At 42.5% G+C, this 20,401-nt stretch overlaps 2 protein-coding genes across 6 annotated transcripts in view; one reads left to right on the top strand and one right to left on the bottom strand.

Moving 5' to 3' along the window:
• LOC145355889 (uncharacterized) overlaps positions 1-7,277 on the bottom strand; it is a 72,490-nt gene extending 65,213 nt beyond the window's left edge. The window contains exons 1-4 of the mRNA XM_080208354.1: positions 7,238-7,277; positions 6,981-7,144; positions 6,661-6,757; positions 4,431-4,499 (exon numbers count right to left, since the gene is read on the bottom strand). Of these exons, the coding sequence (XP_080064480.1) occupies positions 4,431-4,499; positions 6,661-6,744 (153 nt within the window). The 5' untranslated portion in view covers positions 6,745-6,757; positions 6,981-7,144; positions 7,238-7,277. The remainder of the gene's footprint in view (positions 1-4,430; positions 4,500-6,660; positions 6,758-6,980; positions 7,145-7,237) is intronic.
• A 41-nt stretch (positions 7,278-7,318) lies between these two features.
• Positions 7,319-20,401, top strand: part of LOC145355899 (uncharacterized) — an 80,367-nt gene continuing 67,284 nt past the window's right edge. For 2 of the 5 annotated variants that reach the window (XM_080208393.1, XM_080208403.1), the window contains exon 1: positions 7,319-7,461. The gene's annotated coding sequence lies outside the window, so the exon portion shown is untranslated. The remainder of the gene's footprint in view (positions 7,462-20,401) is intronic. The other 3 variants (XM_080208366.1, XM_080208376.1, XM_080208384.1) reach the window with 2 other exon arrangements.

A 20,401-nucleotide genomic window follows, 5' to 3' on the forward strand; every position in this document is an offset into this window, starting at 1 on the left:
TACTTCATCCAGTTAAAACAACTCCCCCATCACAATTATCGGAGAATCAAACAAAAAGGTAAACCAAAACTCCCCTGCTATAATTGTATTTTTGACCTACTTGGAATCCTCCCCAAAACTACAGGCAAAATCTATTTTGTGCTCACTATTGGGTTGAATTTATTTTCTTACAAGATGTGATTAAGTTTTTTTGGGAGATACCAATGATGAAGTGAAACTCAGGTGTTTATTACTTTATAAAGACTAGACATGAAGGATGCAAAATAATTTGGAAACAGTGGATCTTATCACTAAGCAGGCAATGTTGCCAAATTGTTTCTTTTCTAAATCATCCTTGAGTTATAGCAAGAGTCAACCCCTCACAAGCCCTCAAGTAAGCAATGTGAGAGAAGGATGAAGAAAATCAGTAACCACACACAAAACTGAAAATGAAGGTCTACCAAAATCCATTAAGATCAGGGAAACTTGCCCCTAGAAGTCAAGTAAAAGTAATATTAGAACATACTAGTTATTTTTAAGTTGATAATTCTCAAAAATATGGACTAGATTAGGCTGCATCCGTGGCGAGACACATGGTAATTTTCCTGAAACTTTTACTGTTTTTCACTCGAGATGTTAGTATTTCCGTTTGGAATTTTGGAGTATGCGAGCAAATGTAAAATTCTGTATTTTAGCAAGAAGTATAAAAGAGAAGCATATTATTTAAATAGCGAGAGTTTAGAGACTTCTGATGTGCAGAGTGCGTGAATCACAGAAGCCCGGTACTCAGATGCAGCAAGTAATTAGGAAAGATAATGTTAGAATGTTATTATTCATTGTGAAGGGAATTGAAAGTAGGGAGATTGTACTTCAGAGCACAAGTAAGCTCACATCCAGAATACTGTACATTGGCCTCCTTACTTGAGGAAGGATGTAAATGCGTTGAAAACAGTTGAGGTTTACCAAACTAATACCTGGCTTGGGCAAGTTGTCATATAAGGAAAGGTTGGATAGGTTAGGCTTGTATCTGCTGGAGTGTAGAAGAGAAAGAGTTGACTCAGTTGAAACATCCTGAAGGGTCTTGCCAGGATGGATGTGGACAGAATATTTCATTTTGTGGGAGAATCTAGAAGTGTGTGTGTGGGGGAGGGGGAATCACTATTTAAAAATAAGGATTCACCCATTTAAAGCAGATGAGGCAAATGTTTTTCTCTCAAAGGTTCATGAGTCTTTGGAACATTCTTCCTGAAAAGGTGGTGAAAACAGAATCTTTGAATATTTTTAAGATGGTGATGGATAGATTCTTGGTAAGGGGGTGATGGGTTATTGGGGTTGGGAGGTTTGAGGTATTATTAGGTCAGCCATGATTTTATTAAACGGTGGAGCAATTTCAAGGTGCCAAATGGTCTGCCATGCTATTCTGCTATTATTTCAGATGTCCAGAATCCACAGTATTTTGCTTTTTAGGACTGTTTCAAAATATTTACTTTCAACTATCTACGAAAAAGTTAAATCAGAGCTTAAAAAAAACTTTTCAAAATTGAGGGAAAAGAATTTTGATACAAGTCAGCCTATACACAGAGGTGGTCTCAGAGTCAAAGATAATCAGAATCAGGTTCTGGACAAATTCTTACCATGTGTAAAAGAGATACCTAAATGAAAAAGAACCTCTACTGCTCCTTTTCACTATAAGTTCTATTCCAAACATGTGTTTTAAAACATTTGTTGTTAGGATGGAGGCACCTGTGCCTGTCTACCCTTGCAAAGTCAGCCTTTTCTGTGAATTTGGCAGTCCTCATGAGGAGGGTGTTCTGCTCAGCTGCAACTTGGTACGCTTCTGCTGTGTAGAGACATCAGCCATAGTGGATGAGTTCACGATTTTTAAAATGTTGTAGTAATTTTGCAAGCTTGTTGCTTCATGTTGACAAAACATTGATGAGCTGCTGACGTTGTAATAGTTTGATTTCTCAATTTTTTTTATTAAAGCATATAATTGCAAGTTATTATTCTCCTTTCAAAACCAGCTGTTTAATCTTCATTTGCCTCAGGGGTCGGTGCTGGGGCCTCAGCTATTTACCATTTATATAGATGATCTGGAGGAGGGAACCAAGTGTAGGGTGTTGAAATTTGCTGATGACACCAAGATTGGAGGAAAGGCAAATTGTGCGGAGGGTGTGGAGAGTCAACAGAAGGATCTAGATAGGCTGGGCGAATGGGCCAGGAAATGGCAGATGGAATTTAATGTTGGCAAGTGCGAGGTGGTCCACTTTGGTAGGAATAATGGTAGGAAGGATTATCACTTACGTGGCGAAAAACTGCAGCAGGCGACGGTGCAGAGGGACCTTGGGGTCCTTGTGCATGAGTCGCAAAAACCCAGCTTGCAGGTGCAGCAGGTGATCAGGAAGGCGAATGGGATGCTGGCCTTCATAGCGAGGGGGATTGAATATAAAAGTAGGGAGGTCTTGCTGCGGCTGTATAGGGCATTGGTGAGGCCGCAGCTGGAGTACTGTGTGCAGTTTTGGGCGCCGTACTTACGCAAGGATATTTTGGCCTTGGAGGGAGTGCAGAGGAGGTTTACTAGGCTGATGCCGGAGTTGAGGGGGTTGAGCTATGAGGAGGGGCTGAATAAACTAGGCTTGTACTCGTTAGAGTTTAGAAGAATGAGGGGAGATCTCATTGAGACGTATAAGATGATGAATGGGATGCATAGGATAGAGGTGGAGAGACTCTTCCCGCTCAGAAAGGGTAATAGGACTAGGGGGCACAGCCTCAAGATAAAGGGGGGACGGTTTAGAACGGAGTTGAGGAGGAACTTCTTCACTCAAAGGGTGGTGAATCTCTGAAATTCTCTGCCCGTTGAAGTGGTGGAGGCTACCTCGCTAAATATTTTTAAGACGCGGGTTGATGGGTTTTTGATAAGAGAGGGGATTAAGGGTTATGGGGAGAGGGTGGGAATGTGGAACTGAGCCACGACAGATCAGCCATGATCTTATTGGATGGCGGGGCAGGCTCGAAGGGCTAGATGGCCTACTCCTGCTCCTATTTCTTATGTTCTTATGTTCTCAGTAAGAACTCTCACAACACCAGGTTAAAGTCCAACAGGTTTATCTGGAATCTGAAAGCTCGTGATTCCAAGTAAACTTGTTGGACTTCAACCTAGTGTTGTGAGACATCTTACTGTGCCCTTCCCTGTCCAATGCTGGCATTTCCACTTCATTTATGTCAAAACTTACGTCATTGCACTTGTTGAGCTGCATTGGAAAGGAAGGCATAAAAAGATCTGAAGTAAAATCTAATGCAGAACTTTAATGTTATACCTCTATCTCTTCAGCTAATTCCACGATTGTTCTTTCCTGCTCTATCAGACCACACTCTAACCTTACTACCTACCATGAACCATTTATCTTGATGCCAGTGACAGACCAATCCAGTTCTATCAATTAATTGCCACAACGAACCAAGATACTAATGTCAGGCAACGTAATTATGCAACTATGAGTTAAGGAACTGCCACAATACTCCAATGAAATATGTATTTTCACAAACAATTTCAAAGATAGCATGATTACCAATACAACATACAAAAACTTTGATCATGTGCATTAGTTTATAAGCCCCAATGAATTGTGTACACTTTCAACAACAGAGAATCTAGTCTGCCAAGAACAGACAGCCAGAAGTTAACAGTCTCATGTCATTTTTGTTCAGTCTCTAGTAATCTGATATCATATATCGAAAGAATTAGAGCTGAGCAAAAAAAAGTGTGCTTTAAGAGCCCTGTGACCACATGAAGACCAATACAAAATCTGTTATGTAGTTCTCACCTCATTAGGCAGCTCACTGGCCAGTATATGATGGTCACCTATAGATTTTTTTTGAACAACAAATGCTTGTTTTGTTCATGTTCAGTGCAGAAAAATGAATGGCAGGAGCATAGCTCCAAATCAAATACTACGGGAGTAGATATCATGCCCGACCACAATAAACCAAACAATGTACTTATTGTAGAGAACCAGATGCAACATTATATTGCAAGTAACTCAACATTAATGGAGCCTTGTTTACCACAGATGCAGAAATCTGTGTTATGTGGAACATACAACATCACAATGAATTGTAGGCAGAATACTGTTTTCGTTCTAATATGGCACTGTAAATGAGTCAAGGCATATTACTGTGCTATTCACTCAAGCCTACATTAACAAACTTCTGATTTTCTATTCCAGTCAAGTATTTTAGTACAATAACAGGAGAAATGGTTACTCCAAAGAAAACAAATTAAAAAGCCCAAAAGCATCTCTGAAAATCATTTCACACAACTGGGATGCCCAGCAAAGCTAATAAACGAACCACATTAATGAGCTCTGTCATATCACTTTTGTCATTTTATTTGGACAATAGCCCGTCACAATCATTATCTGTATGTATTCAAATGAAGTTTCTACATTTACCTTTTTGTGTTTATACCCAAGGAAATGCATTTTAAGATTCATCTCAGATGTACAACGGACATCACAGATCTAAAATTAAAATATAAATGTATGACGCTCAGAATTTATTGTGAAATGTTACATATGCACAATTATGCTATCCACTCAAAAACAAATGAATGATTTATTGATAATTCAATGGTATACAGTATAGGTCATAAAACTGTTAACCAACGAGAATATTTTACAGGCAGATAATTTTTATTACAGTACATACAAATAAACAAATATCCCCAGATCCACAAAAAGCAGTGGGGTGGCATGATTACGGCAGAGCATCATTTACTCATCGATAATCGACTCAGAGATTCTAAACTGAGCATCAATCAGGACACCCTGCTCTAGACATTATTTCAGCCTTGGTACAAACATCAGCCGGGGTGGCACAGTCCATGCTGCCTCACAGCACCATGGACTTGGGCTCAATTCCAGCCTTGGGGACTGTGCGGAGTTTGCACATTCTATCCATGCCTGTGCAGGTTTCTTCCAGGTTCTCTGGTTTCATCAAACACTCCAAAGATATGCAGGTTAGGCGTATTGGCCATGCTAAATTGCCTCTTAGTGTCACAAGATGTGTAGGTTAGGGGGAATTAGTGGAGTAAGTATGTGGATTTACTCTCTGTTGAAAGTCAGTGCAGACTTGATGGGCTGTATGGCCTCATTCTGCACTGAATTCCAGTGGTGAAATGAGTGTGAATAATCTTGGTATTAATTTGACTGAGTATGACATCAAATGAGTCTGAGGAAAACTAAAATCAGTAGGAATTTGTCAGGGTGAAATAATCTCCTGTTTAGAGACATACCCAGTGAAAGGGAAAAGTAAAAGGTAAAACCTCAGCAGGTTTGACAACATGTCAATACTCATAAATACCATGCTCCAAGAGGGGATTGGCAAGCATTGACACCCATGTTAATCTCTTTCAACTGATTAACTATGGCTGGAAAATCTTTAAAAATGTTCTGAAAGCACTTTTAATATAGTTTAAGGCAGTTTCATGTTTAACTTTGTGTTTAATTAGCTAAATTGTCCCTTTGCGTCAGGGGGACAAGCTGGGGTAAATGCATGGGGTTGGGGAATAGGGCCTGGGTGGGATTGTGGTCAATGCAATCTCAGTGAGCCAAATGGCCTCCTTCATCACTGTAGGGATTCTACGAGGAAAGTAGTTGAGCGCTAGTTTGGTTTTCACTTTCCTCCAGTCCTTTTCAACACAATAGTAGCTAGACTTCCCAGTTGAAAGTGCATGTACGTGGATAGAAAAGGATTTGTCCGTCACAGAACCACTTACGTGAACAGAAACAGAAACAAAAATGATGAGGTGTGGATTCCCTCCCACAGCCCAAAGACTTGAGGTGGCACTGTGGTTAGCACTGCTGCTTCACAGTGTCAGAGACCCGGATTCATTTCTGGTCTCAGGTCACTGTCTGTGTGAAGTCCACATGTTGTCCCTGAGTCTGTATGGGTTTCCTCCCACAGTCCAAAGATGTGCAGGTTAGGTGGATTGGCTATGCCAAATTGCCCCTTAGTGTCCTGGGATGCATAAATTAGAGGGATTAGCAGGGCAAATATTTGGGAGTTGCTGGGATAGGGCCTGGTGAAATTGTTGTTGGTGCAGACTTGAATGGCCTCATTCTGCACTGTAGGGTTTCTAATCGATTGCAGATTCTTTTGTGCATGACATAAATTTGACCATATGGCCTCCTTGTCCACAAGTAAACATCGTAATGATGAGGGAACAGACCAACACTGAAAAAAAACTGCAGTGAAGGGACTCGTATGCAGGAGGGAATACTAGGCTGCTGGCAGTTGCATCCAGAGGGTGAAACTAGACAATAGTTAAATGTGCGGGAGACAAAAATCCTAAATTGGGATCGGTTTGGAGGAGGAAGCCGACAAAGGCTCGGGAGAAGCAAGACGCCAGGTAGCTGTTTATATCGCGATGGCGATTGGGATGGCATGAAGAACATAAACATTTAGACTGGGCAGATGTAGAGCTCATAGACAAATTCCAAGCGTGAAGCCAGTTGTCACAATGTATACACAACGTAGCCAGTGTTGTTTAAATTGACAGCGGAAGACAGGAGCCGCCATTTTCCCATATGTTTTGTAACGAAATTCAAAATGGCGGACGACCTTTACTCCGCTACAACTTATTCAGTCACGGTCTCTGCTTACACTGCCTTCAACACTCACTTTACAATAGAAAACGTTGGCCGCAATCATATTTTTCATCTCACGATTCGCGCGATCATCTCGTCGATAAGCGTCACCCATCATCCTGAGATGGACACTGCGGCAAATGAAAGAAAACACATTCGTAAACACGAATCAGGATTTGACGTTGAACAAACTCGCGACACAAGAAAGATAACAAGATCGTCCGTGAATCTAACTACTCCCAACTCATTTTAATATCATGGATCATCGCAACTCAAACGTAAAGATGGCAAGGGCTACAATAAACGTGAAACCCACTTCCTGGGTCCCGGAATATTTATCATCTATTAAATTACCGGATAAATAATCAAATCCTCGCACAAACAGTCAGATTCCAACCGACACCCACTCTTCACAACTTCCTGGCCTGATTGCGTCACTTCCTTAGAAACGGAGAGCCGGCGTTCAATCTTCAGATAAAAAACCGTGCTTCGAAAAGCGAATCAACGTCACATTGGCCCTGAATGCAATAGTTAAAGACCAGGTCAGCCCGACCAAGGTAATATTTTATGAATTAGTATTTGCGATCATAAAGTAAGATTGGATTTATTACCGCCGGGAGCAAAACAAATAGCCGTCACCACACTTCTGGCACATACTGGAAGTGACGTAAGGGGCCCCACCGGAAGGCTTGTGTTGACGAAAACTAAGTGTTTGTCGTTGATAAAGGTTGGGTCATCGAGAACGCCAAGTGACCGTCGTTATTTCTGATCACCTCGTTGGGTTTGAAATATCGCATTGCTCCTTGACGAGTAATCTCCGTCACGAACTCCGCTGGTCAGTGAAACATTATGTTATGTGAAGGAGTTGTACGTGTCTTCGAATGCATATGTGTGTTAGGTATCCGCTGCTGGTGTTTTTTTAAGGCCCAGACGATGTTGATGAGGTTATAACCCTATTATTTTGTCTTCATGTTAACAAGGTCTAATTAAATATTTAAGTTAGATAATAAAAATGTGCATATGACTTCTGTGTTATGTAAAGGCGTTCGCTGGCCAGATATGAACTTAGGAATAGGCCATTTGAACCTCCAGCCTACTCCACAATTTAATAAGATCACGCCGATCTGACTGAGGTTTCAATTCCACATTGTCTACTCCGATAATTTTTGCGCAATGCAAGGTGTGTTTCCATTCATGTAATAATGGGAAAACTCAAGGTGGCAATGGTATGTCTATTACGTATTCTAAAATGAAGGCATAAAGAAGTGCCAATCGTGTTGTTGAGGATGCCACTGAGGATGAAGTGATGCAACAAATTCGGGATTGCAGTTTAAAGTGCTGAAGCAACAACGAGGAAACAAAGAAATTCTACAGTACTGAGAATTAGACCAGGAATGAATTTGGGTCCAAGTGGTGAGGTTATCACACAGGACATAGATAAGTAGGTCAACATATAAACTAAACTGAGTTTAGAAAGAACATGGAAAAAAATCTTAAGCTACCTTTGGGTTGCAGTAGTAATTTTTTTAAAGCATAAAGAGAAAATTTGACGGAGAGTCTTATAGGACTCAACATTATATCTGTTTCTCTCAACAGATTTGTCAGACCTGTTAAGTTTTTTTTTCCCAGCATTTCGTTTTTAGATTTCCTATATCAGTGGTATTTTGCTTTTGTGGTGGAGAGACATTGGAGATGCAAAAGTGCTAGAGGCTTCTCATAAAGAACATAAGCAGAAAAAAAAACCATGTGGCCCATTGAACTTGCTCCCTTAATATTTTGAAGACAAAAATTTCTCTTTAGATCATAGAAACTCTATACAGCAAAAATGAGGCCATTCAGACCATTGATACACCACTGACTCTGACAGAACAACTTGCTGAGGCCCATCCCCTGCCCTATCTCTGTAACCCCATGTAGTTTCTTCACAAGCCCCCCTCAACCTGCACATCTTTGGACCATGGAAGGAAACTGGAGCACTTGAAGGAAACTCCACACAATCATTCAAGGCTGGAATTGAACCTGTGTCTTCGCTAACCACTGTGCTGCCCCAACTCAGCCTCAAAACACGTTTAATGAAATTGCTCCTGCTATTCTTGACATAGAGAATTTCAAAGATTCACAGGCCTTTGAGTGAGGAAATATCTTCTCATTCAATACAATTGGCCCCTTATTCCAATGGTGTTAGCATCACTGAATCATAAGAACATAAGAAATAGGAGCAGGAGTAGGCCATCTAGCCCTTCGAGCCTGCCCCGCCATTCAATAAGATCATGGCTGATCTGTCGTGGCTCAGTTCCACATTCCCACCCTCTCCCCATAACCCTTAATCCCCTCGCTTATCAAAAACCCATCAACTCGCGTCTTAAAAATATTTAGCGAGGCAGCCTCGACCACCTCAACGGGCAGAGAATTCCAGAGATTCACCACCCTTTGAGTGAAGGAGTTCCTCCTCAACTCCGTTCTAAACCGCCACCCCCCCCTTTATCTTGAGGCTGTGCCCCCTAGTCCTACTGTCCTTTCTGAGCGTGAAGAGTCTCTCCACCTCTATCCTATCCATCCCATTCATCATCTTATATGTCTCAATGAGATCTCCCCTCATTCTTCTAAACTCCAACGAGTACAAGCCTAGTTTATTCAGCCTCTCCTCATAGCTCAACTCTGGAATCAGCCTAGTAAACCTCCTCTGCACTCCCTCCAAGGCCAAAATATCCTTGTGTAAGTGCGGCGACCAAAACTGCACACAGTACTCCAGCTGCAGCCTCACCAATGCCCTATACAGCCGCAGCAAGACCTCCCTACTTTTATATTCAATCCCCCTCGCTATGAAGGCCAGCATCCCATTTGCCTTCCTGGCCACCTGCTGCACCTGCAAGCTGGGTTTTTGCGACTCATGCACAAGGACCCCGAGGTCCCTCTGCACTGTCACCTGCTGCAGTTTTTCGCCACGTAAGTAATAGTCTTTCCTACCATTATTCCTACCAAAGTGGACCACCTTGCACTTGCTAACATTAAATTCCATTTGCCATTTCCTGGCCCATTCACCCAGCCTATCTAGATCCTTCTGCAGACTCTCCACACCGTCCGCGCAATTTGCCGTTCCACCAATCTTGGTGTCATCAGCAAATTTCGACACCATACACTCGGTTCCCTCCTCTAGATCATCTATATAAATGGTAAATAGCTGAGGCCCCAGCGCCGACCCCTGGGGCACTCCACTAGTCACCAACCGCCAATCCGAATAGCACCCATTGACCCCCACTCTCTGCCTCCTATTTGACAACCAATCCCCTATCCACGCTAACACCCTACCCCCAACTCCATGCCCCCTTACCTTCTGCAATAACCTCTTGTGAGGTACCTTGTCAAACGCCTTCTGAAAATCAAGAAAGACCACATCCACCGGCTCTCCTCTATCCACCGCCCTAGACACATCCTCATAGAACTCCAATAAATTTGTCAGACACGACTTCCCCTTAACAAAACAGTGCTGCGTCTGCTCTATCAAGCAATTCCCCTCAAGATGCCTTGCTATTTCCTCCTTGATGATGGATTCTAACATTTTACCTACAACAGACGTTAAACTAACCGGCCTATAATTCCCTGCCTTTTGCCTAGCACCCTTCTTAAACAACGACATAACATTAGCCGCTTTCCAATCTTCCAGCACTTCCCCGGAATCCAGCGACGTTTGGAAAATAATCACCAAGGCATCCACTGTCACCTCCGCCATTTCTTTCAGAACCCTCGGGTGCATTCCATCCGGTCCTGGGGACTTGTCCACAATCAGTCCCACCAGTCTGTCGAGCACCACCTCTCTAGTAACAACAATGTCATTGAGACCCTCCAGTCCTACCACCTTTCCATCGCTAACACCCAGCAAATTATTCACGTCTTCCTCCGTGAAGACCGAAACAAAAAAGTTATTCAAGACCTCAGCCGTTTTCCCCATCCCCTACCACTAAGTCCCCCCTCTCATCCTCTAAGGGTCCCTAGCCAGCCTCTTCCTTTTTATATATTTATAAAAACTCTTGCTATCCTTTTTTTATATTAAGCGCTAGCCCAGCTTCATAGTTTCTCCTACCCTTCTTTATCAACTTCTTTGTCAATCTTTGTTGACATTTAAACCTCTCCCAATCCTCTTCTCGCCCACTACTGTTAGCTACTCTAAACGCCTTCACTTTTAATTTAACACTTTCCTTCACCACCTTCGTTACCCACGGCTTATTACCTCTCCTCCTACCGTCCTTTTTAACCATCGGAATAAATTTGTGCTGAGCACCAAGAAAGATCTCCGTAAAGATCCTCCACTGCTCCTCAGCAGACCTACCTTCCAGTGTGCTCCCCCAGTCCACATTCGCCAATTCTTCTCTCATCCTACCGTACTCCCCTCTGTTCAAACAAAGGACGCGTGTCCGGGAACCCACTTTCTCCTCCTCCATCTGCACCAGAAACTCCACCATACAATGATTACTCTCCCCAAGAGGATCCTTCACCGCAAGGTCCCTGATTCTACCCGCCTCATTACATAGCACCAGATCCAAGATAGCTCGCTCCCTTGTCGGCTCCAACACACACTGTTCAAGGAAACTATCCCGGCAGCATTCCAAGAACTCCTCGAGCTCACCGCGTCCAACGTGGGTCAACCAGTCAATATGTAGATTGAAATCTCCCATAATTATGGCCGTCCCATTCCTGCACGCTGCACTTATTTGCGTGTTAACAGCCCGCCCCACCTCCAGATCATTATTCGGGGGCCTATAAACGACACCCACCAGCATCTTCCTCCCTTTGCTGTTCCTAATCTCCACCCACAACGATTCCACGTTCTGCTCTTTGGTTCCTATATCATCCCTTGCTACCACCCTGATGCTATCCTTCATCAGCAGAGCTACACCCCCCCCCCCCCCCCCCCCCCCCGCCCCCACTTTTCCCTCCCGCCTATCCTTCCTAAACACTTGATACCCCTGGACATTCAGCTCCCAGTCCCTGTCACCTTGCAGCCACGTCTCTGTAATGGCCACCAGATCATATCCATTTGTGCTGATCTGCGCCACCAGCTCATCCACTTTATTCCGAATGCTTCGTGCATTCAGATAAAGTGCCTTCATCCCAGCCTTCACCTGGACCCTAGTTGCCAGAACGCCACCTGGGACATCCTCGGCCTCTTCCCTTACCTCTACCGTCTCCTTAACTTTAGACCCCGTAATGTCACCTACCCTCACACCCTCCCCCCTCCTAATTAGTTTAAAGCCCTGTCTACAGTCCTATTTACACAATTAGCCAGGACTCTGGTCCCAGCACGGTTCAGACCAACCCCATCCCACCCGAACAGGTCCCACCTACCCCAATACTGATACCAATGCCCCATAAATTCAAACCCATTCCTCCCACACCAATCCCTGAGCCACCCATTCACTTCCTTAATCTTATCAACCTTACGCCCGTCTGCACTCGGTTCAGGCAGTAGCCCAGAGATAACCACCTTGTCGGTTCTACTTTTTAATTCCGTTCCCAGCTTTTCATACTCCCTCCCCAGATCCTCAGTTTGCATTCTGCCTACGTCGTTGGCACCCACATGTACCACAACGACCAGATTCTCACCCTCCCACTCCAGGTCCCTATCTCCCACTATCAACATCCCTGGAGCTACCATTGACCAGAAAGTCAACTAGACTTACCATATAAACACAGTGGCTACAAGAGCAGATCAGAGGCTAGGAATATTGCTGCGAGTAACTCACTCCCTGACTCCCCAAAGCCTATCCACCATCTACAGGGAACAAGTCATGAGTGTGATGGAATACTCCCCACTTGCCTGGATGGTGCAGTTTCAACATCACTCAAGAAGCTTGACACCATCCAGGACAAAGCAGCTTTTTGATTATTTGTAGATGCAGTGCCATTCAGTCCCTCCACTGCCAACATTGAATAGCAGTAGTGTGTACTAGCGATAAGATGCACTGCAGCAATTCACCAAAGATCCTTAGACAGCACCTTCCAAATCCACGCCCACTTGCATCTAGAAAGACAAGGGCAGCAGATATGTGGGAACACACCACCTGCAAGTTCCCCTCCATGCTACTCATTATCCTGACTTGGAAATATGTGGGGATGCTGGTGTTGGACTGGGGTAAACACAGTAAGAAATCTCACAACACCAGGTTAAAGTCCAACAGGTTTATTTGGTAGTAAACACCACAAGCTTTTGGGGCTCTGCCCATTCATCAGGTGAGTGGAGAGTTCCATTCACCAGGACGCTCCCCTCACCTGACAAAGGGGCAGAGCCCCGAAAGCTTGTGGCGTTTACTACCAAATAAACCTGTTGGATATTAACCTGGTGTTGTGAGACTTCTTACTTGGAAATATATTGCCATCCCTTCAGTTGCTGGGTCAAAATCCTGGAATTCCCTCCCTAATGGTATTGTGGGTCAACCCACAGCACATGGACTGCAGCGATTCAAGAAGGAAGCTAACCACCACCTTCCCAAGGGCAATTGGGGATAGACAATAAATGTTGGCCAGCCAGTGATATCCATGTCCCACGAATGAATTAAAAAAAATTCAAGAACTGTGTTCCCTTGCTCTTGGTTCCATTTGCTGGGCAATGTCTCAATATCGACCCTGTCAAGCCCCTTCATAATCTTAAATGTTTCAATGGGATCACCTTTCATTCCATGAATCAATCTGCTTTCTTCAGTGCAAGTGTATTCTTTCAATATGGAAACTAAAATTGCACATGATATTCCTAGTTTGGCCTCAACAAAGTCCAGTAACAATTGTAACAAGATTATTTATTCTTCTATTCTAAAACTTGCAATAAAATAAGATCACTTGCTTTCTTAATCACATGCTAACTCTGTGGTCATAGAATCACAGCAGAAAGAGGCCATTTGGCCCATCAAGGCTGCACTGACAATAATCCCACCCAGGTGCTATCCCTGTAGCCCCGTGTATTTCCCTTGACGTTCAGGGGCAATTTAGCAAGGCCAATCCACTTAACCTGCACATCTTTGGAGTGTGGGAGGAAACCCACATAGACATGGGGGGGAATGTGCAAACTCCACACAGTCACCTGAATTGAACTGGGTCCCTGGTGCTGAGAGGCAGCAGTGCTAACCACTGTGCACCATGCTACCCTTCCTTGTAAAAGTGTCTCTGAATGTCAATATTTATATATTGCTTTTCTATTCTCACCTATGACTACGTACTGAATTGTCTGTACCACTTTGCAGTCTTGTCCTCACAGCTTGTATTCCTGCCATTTTTTTGAATCAGTAGTAAATTTGAATACAATACTCTCTCGTCATCTGAGTTATTAACGTAAAGTGATATATTTGAGATCTCAGCACTCCACAAGTCAAAGCCTGTTAATTTGAAAATGTCCCATTTATCCCTACTTTCTGCTTCCTATCCATTAGATGATTTATCCTTTGTCCAGTCCTCCATCTGTGCTAATGTATCATTGTAAAAAGTCTCACAACACCAGGTTAAAATCCAACAGGTTTATTTGGTAGTATAAGCTTTTGGCGTGTTGCTCCTTCCTCAGGTGAATGAAAAGTTATGTTCACAAACAGGGCATACATTGACTCAATTTACAAGATAATGGAATGCAAGTTTTTATGGGTAATCAAGGCTTTTCAAATACAGACAGTGTGAGTGGAGAGAGGGTTAAGCACAGGTTAAAGAGGTGTGAATTGTCTCCAGCCAGGACAGTTAGTGAGATTTTGCAAGCACAGGCAAATCGTGGAGGTTACAGATAGTGTGACGTGAACCCAAGATCCCAGTTGAGGCTGTCCTCGTGTGCGGAACTTGGTTATTAGTTTTTGCTCAGTGATTCTGCGTTGTCTTGTGTCGTGAAGGCCGCCTTAGAGAATGCTTACCTGAAGATCAGAGGCTGAATGCTTATGTCTGTTGAAGTGTTCCCCGACAGGAAGGGAACACTCCTGTCTGGTGATTGTTGAGCGGTGTTCATTCATCTGTTGTTGTACCATGCCTCGGGACATCCTTTCCTGCAGCGTATCGTGTAGACAATGTTGGCCGAGTTGCAAGAGTATGTCCTGCTACTTGGTGGAAGGTGTTCTCACGTGAGAGGATGGCATCCTTTTTGATCCGGCATGTCTTGCAGAGGTTGCTGTGGTAGGGTTGTGTGGTGTTGTGGTCACTGTTCTCCTGAAGGTTGGGTAGTTTGCTGCGGACAATAGTCTGTTTGAGATTGTGTGGTTGTTTGAAGGCAAGATGCGGGGATGACCTTGGCAAGACGTTCGTCATACGCTTGCAACTCGGCCAACGTTGTCTACCTGATATGCTGCAGGAAAGGATGTCCCAAGGCATGGTGCATTGGCGAGACCGTGCAGATGCTATGACGATGGATGAATGAACACTGCTCGACAATCACCAGACAGGAGTGTTCTCTTCCTGTTGGGGAATACTTCAGCAGTCACGGGCATTCAGCCTCTGGTCTTCGGGTGAGTGTTCTCTAAGATGGCCTTTACAACACACGACAACGCAGAATCGCCAAGCAAAAACTGATAGCCAAGTTTCGCACATGTGAGGACTGCCTGAACTGGGATCTTGGGTTCATGTCACACTATCTAACCCCCATGACTTGCCTGGCCTTGCAAAATCTCTCTAACTGTCCTGGCTGGAGACAATTCACATCTCTTTAACCTGTGTGCTTAATCCTTCCTGCACTCACATTTGTCTACTTGTAAAGACTCGCATTCCAACCATTATCTTGTAAGTTGAGTCTGTGTCTATGCGCTGTTTGTGAACACAACTCTTCACTCAACTGAAGAAGGAACAACACTCCGAAAGCTTGTGCCATTAAGTAAACCTGTTGGACTTTACCTGCTGTTGTGAGACTTCTTACTGTCCTTACCCCAGTCCAATGCCAGCATCTCCACATCATGGCTAATATATCATAATCATCTCCACAAACCATTTTCTTGTGTATTTAATCTTTCAAGTATACCCTTTTTGAACATCTTTTGGAAATCCATGTATGCTACATGGAACGCTTCTCCTTTACTATCCTACTAGCTACACTCTCAAGTATTATAAATTTGTCAAATGTGATTTCCCTTTTGTAAAACCGTGTTGCTTTACTCTAAGAGTACTATGCTTCTTTAAAATACATTGTTTTGACTTTGTTAATAATAGATTCCAAGGCCTTTTTGATAATCTGCCTAAGTGGCCTGTAGTTCCTTCTTTTCTCTCTCCCTTCTCCCTCTTTTGCCTGATTTTAGTTCCTTGAATTTCTCCACCACTACTTCTCTGCTGACATTTATTACCTTAATTTCCTTATGCTTGTTCACCCCAAGGTTACTTTCAATTTCTAGTATATAGTTTGTTTGTTCCATTGTGAAGACAGATACAAAATACTTGTTCAATGCCTCTGCTAGTTCACCAATTCCCATGTAAATTTTGATTGTTTCTGCTTCTGATGTATCAATATTTACTTTGCCACTCTCTTCCTTTGTAAGTGATTTTACAAGCATATTAAAGCTTGTTTTCATATTTGTAACTAATTTATACATTTCTTCAGATTTTAGCATTGCTTTGGTTTCTAAGGCACTCCCAATCCTTAGGTTTACTGCTAATCTTTGCAACTTTAAATCTTTTAAAATCTAATATTATCCATAACCTGCTTAATAAGCCGTGGATGGATTTTTCTTATTGAGCATTTGTTTTCAGTGAAATGTACTTTTGTTGAACATTTTGAGTAGTTTCTTTGCTTATTTCTCACTATTATCTTTTTCTCTGTATCCCATCAACCATAGCCAGCTCTCCCCTCATACAGATGTAATATGCTTTGTTTAAAATTCTTTTTGAGAGGGATATTTGTATATCATTTTCAAATTTAACGTGGAATGCAATTGTTATGATCACTATTTCCTGATGTTATTAATGAACATCTGCCTCATTGCACAATATTAAATGATATTGCTCCAGGAAACTGTCATAAAAAACATTCTATAAACTCACTGTCCAGATCACCTTTTGCAATTTGTTCAGTTAACAAAGATTAAAGCCTCCAACACCAATTACATTGCTATTGTTATAAGAACATAAGAACATAAGAACATAAGAAATAGGAGCAGGAGTAGGCCATCTAGCCCTTCGAGCCTGCCCCGCCATTCAATAAGATCATGGCTGATCTGTCGTGGCTCAGTTCCACTTTCCCGCCCTCTCCCCATAACCCTCAATCCCTTCTCTTATCAAAAACCCATCAACCCGCTTCTTAAAAATATTTAGCGAGGCAGCCTCCACCACTTCAACGGGCAGAGAATTCCAGAGATTCACCACCCTTTGAGTGAAGAAGTTCCTCCTCAACTCCGTTCTAAACCGCCTCCCCTTTATCTTGAGGCTGTGCCCCCTAGTCCTACTGTCTTTTTTGAGCGGGAAGAGTCTCTCCACCTCTATCCTATCCATCCCATTCATCATCTTATACGTCTCAATGAGATCTCCCCTCATTCTTCTAAACTCTAACGAGTACAAGCCTAGTTTATTCAGCCTCTCCTCATAGCTCAATCCCCTCAACTCCGGTATCAGCCTAGTAAACCTCCTCTGCACTCCCTCCAGGGCCAAAATATCCTTGCGCAGGTGCGGCGCCCAAAACTGCACACAGTACTCCAGCTGCGGCCTCACCAATGCCCTATACAGCTGCAGCAAGACCTCCCTAAGCTGAATAATTTTTTTGTTTAATGTCATATCAGTGGCATAATACTGTTTTGGTAGCAGCAATGTACACCACCAGTGTTTCCTGGCCCTTGCTTAATCTCTCATACTGATTTTAAAATTCTTGATATTTCTTTCTCACTAATCTTCTTGTGTCATTCTTTTTTTTCAGGGCTAACCTTCCTCCTTTTTCCTTCTGCCTGTCTTTCCAAAATGTTATGTACCCTAGAATGTTAAATTTTCAACCATGGTAATTATGTAACCAGTCTTTGTAAAGGCTAATCAATCAAAACAATTTATTTCCATTTGCATCTTTAGTTTATTTATCTTATTGTGGATGCTCTGAATTGATTGAGGCAACTTTAATGAAATTTGTTTTGCTGCTATTCCCTGCATGGACCTTGCTCTCTGATGCACCATAACCGTTAAACTCTGCCCATTTCTATCCCACTTAGCTTGCCTTTGCCAAATCAAATAACTTTTCTCTCTCCCTTCATCTGACTCCTCTCCCTTGCTTTAGTTTAAAAACATCTTTGCAGCCCAAGTTAGCATCTTGCCAGGACACTGGTTGAAGTCCATTCCAGTACTACAGCTTCCTCTTTCCCAAGTTGCTTGTGCCCCTTGAATCAAAACCCACTTCTTTCCCACTGAGCTTTGAGCCTCACATTTAACTCTCTCTAATCTGATTTATCCTATGGCAATTTGTTCATGGCTCAGATAGTAATCCAGAGAGTATTACCTTCATGGTTCTGCTTTTCATTTAACTGCTACCTGCCCAGACTACCCCAGCGGAACTTACTTGTGTTGTTGTACCTATGTGTACCATAAGAACAGGATCTTCCCCTCCCACTCCACACTAGCCCTAAGGAGATGCCCTTAACTCTGGCATGGGTCTCACAGTCTTGGTGGCAGAAAACAGTGCTGATCCTCTCCTCCAACTACATTCCTTTTCACTTAGCCCTTCTTGAATGACTCACCACACCATGCTGCCATAGTCAAATTGTTCATTCATTCCACTGTCCCTTCAAGAACCTTGAACCTGTTAGACAATTGGAGATGCTAAGGCTTCTCCATTGTTACCTTCGTGATCCTCATCTTTCTCATGTTCAGTGGCACCTTCTTGTCCCTGAACATAGATAACATCTGAGATTAAAGGGTATGTCTGCACTCTGGAACAAAGTATCCAACAAACTTTCCCCTACCTGATGTATTGTCCCGACTGAAGCTGAGACACCAGCTCTCGATGAAGTTCATCGAGCTGCAGACAATTTCTATGGCTGAGGCTGTTGTAGCTCATGCAGGCTACCATCAGTTCCCATATGCTATATCTGCAACACATTAGTCGTCTTGCCATCTTTATTTTGTTCCCTTTAACTAATTTGGTTTTAGATTGAGAAATATCACTTCTGATTTGTATATTCAAGTAGCTTAATCAATTAAACAGAGTTTAATGCAAAACTGATTAAACGGAATTGAAAGCAATATTTTTTCTCCTTGCCAGATGAACTTAGTGCTTTCTAAGTTGGTATTTAGAAAGAGAAGAAGAAAATACTTACCAACCAATCACTAACCTAGTTCTCTTTGTCTTGCTAAGATTTATTTAGAATGTGATCTATAGGCTCTGTACCCTTGCACCTGCTACTTTTATATTCACTGCTGGTCTCACTCCGTTCTCATTCTCACGACTGCTGTCACTGTTATCTTGCTAGCAAATAGCACTGGTATCCTCATGTCTTAGATCAACATAAGCCTCAAAGTGTTAAAATAGATAAGAGATGAAATCAATAATTTACATAGGCCTTTAATATGAAACAGATCTTGGAAAGGCTGGAAATATACTGCAGGTTAAATGATGTCTGTGAAAGTGACATTTTGGATGTTTATCATTAAATTTTAGAATTGCTGAATCCTGCTGCAGTTTCAATCAATCATCAGGAAAAGATGATCAAAAGCAAGTGTTACGATATGGAGGTTGACCCCCTTTTGAGAAGTAATGCCAAATCCCCCAAAGAGGAATACCTCGCCTCCTAATCTGTTAAGTGTGTGGGAAGGTGTGAACTGTTCTTCAGTACCATTTAGTGGTTAACTTCCAGAAATACCTGACACTCATGCTAAAATGAACACTTAACAATTTATTTAACCAATGGAACTTTAACTTAAAAAGTGACATATTGGATAAAATAACATTCTACCAGAATACTATTCAAATAAATACAATACTCATTAACCAAAAAAAAAACAGGATTCAGTCATACTCACAAAAAATGCAGCCAGGTTTTGTGGCTTTTGGAAACTCAGTGTTGATTCCTAGGTTGTAAGTACTTTCTGATTTAGTACCTGTTCACTTGTTAGATGGTGTGTTCTGTTGAGATATCTGAAACTGACAGAGTTGAGAGCTGCTGTCTCCCTGTCGAGGCTTACTCCCCACTGCATTCTCTTTTATATCTGTGATGACCTGTCAATTTTCCTACAATAGGATTGGCCTGATGTTTCAAAATCATCAAATTCAAATCTTATAAGTTCTTGGTAGCTGAGTACCTGCTTTAAGTTAATTGGGAAAAACAGACTGGCATGTCAAGATTACTGCTCGATTTTTTGATACAAATGTTTCAGCTTGGACTCTGGATGTACTTGGCATTTCTATACCTCCAAGCACCGAAACAAACACCAGCTTTTAAAGGAACCATGCAAATTTTTCCTCCTTTATCGTTTTTTACAATTTTTTTTACATCTTTACCAACATCAAATTCCAACTTCACAAACTCAACTTCGCAACATAAGGAGACCCCTGTTTTTTTTTTTAAAAAATCCAATGGTTGCAGTCCATGCAGTTGTAGGCTAGAATCACAGGTTTTTTACAGTGCAATAAGAGGTCATTCCACTTGTTGAGACGGCACAATCTCTCTGAAAGACCATTCTACCCAATCCTGCTCCCTTGCTCGATTCCTGTAATCTTGCAAATTCTCTTCAGATAGCAATCCAATTCCCTTTTTAAATACTTAGATCAAACCTTCTTCCGTCACACGCTCGGACTTTTTCCCAGATACCAACTATCCTCCAGGTTAAAAAAATCCTCATCATTTTTACAACTTATAAGA

The sequence above is a fragment of the Carcharhinus amblyrhynchos genome, chromosome 2, assembly GCF_965287045.1.
Source record: "Carcharhinus amblyrhynchos chromosome 2, sCarAmb.v2.hapA, whole genome shotgun sequence".
Taxonomy (NCBI): Eukaryota; Metazoa; Chordata; class Chondrichthyes; order Carcharhiniformes; family Carcharhinidae; genus Carcharhinus; species Carcharhinus amblyrhynchos.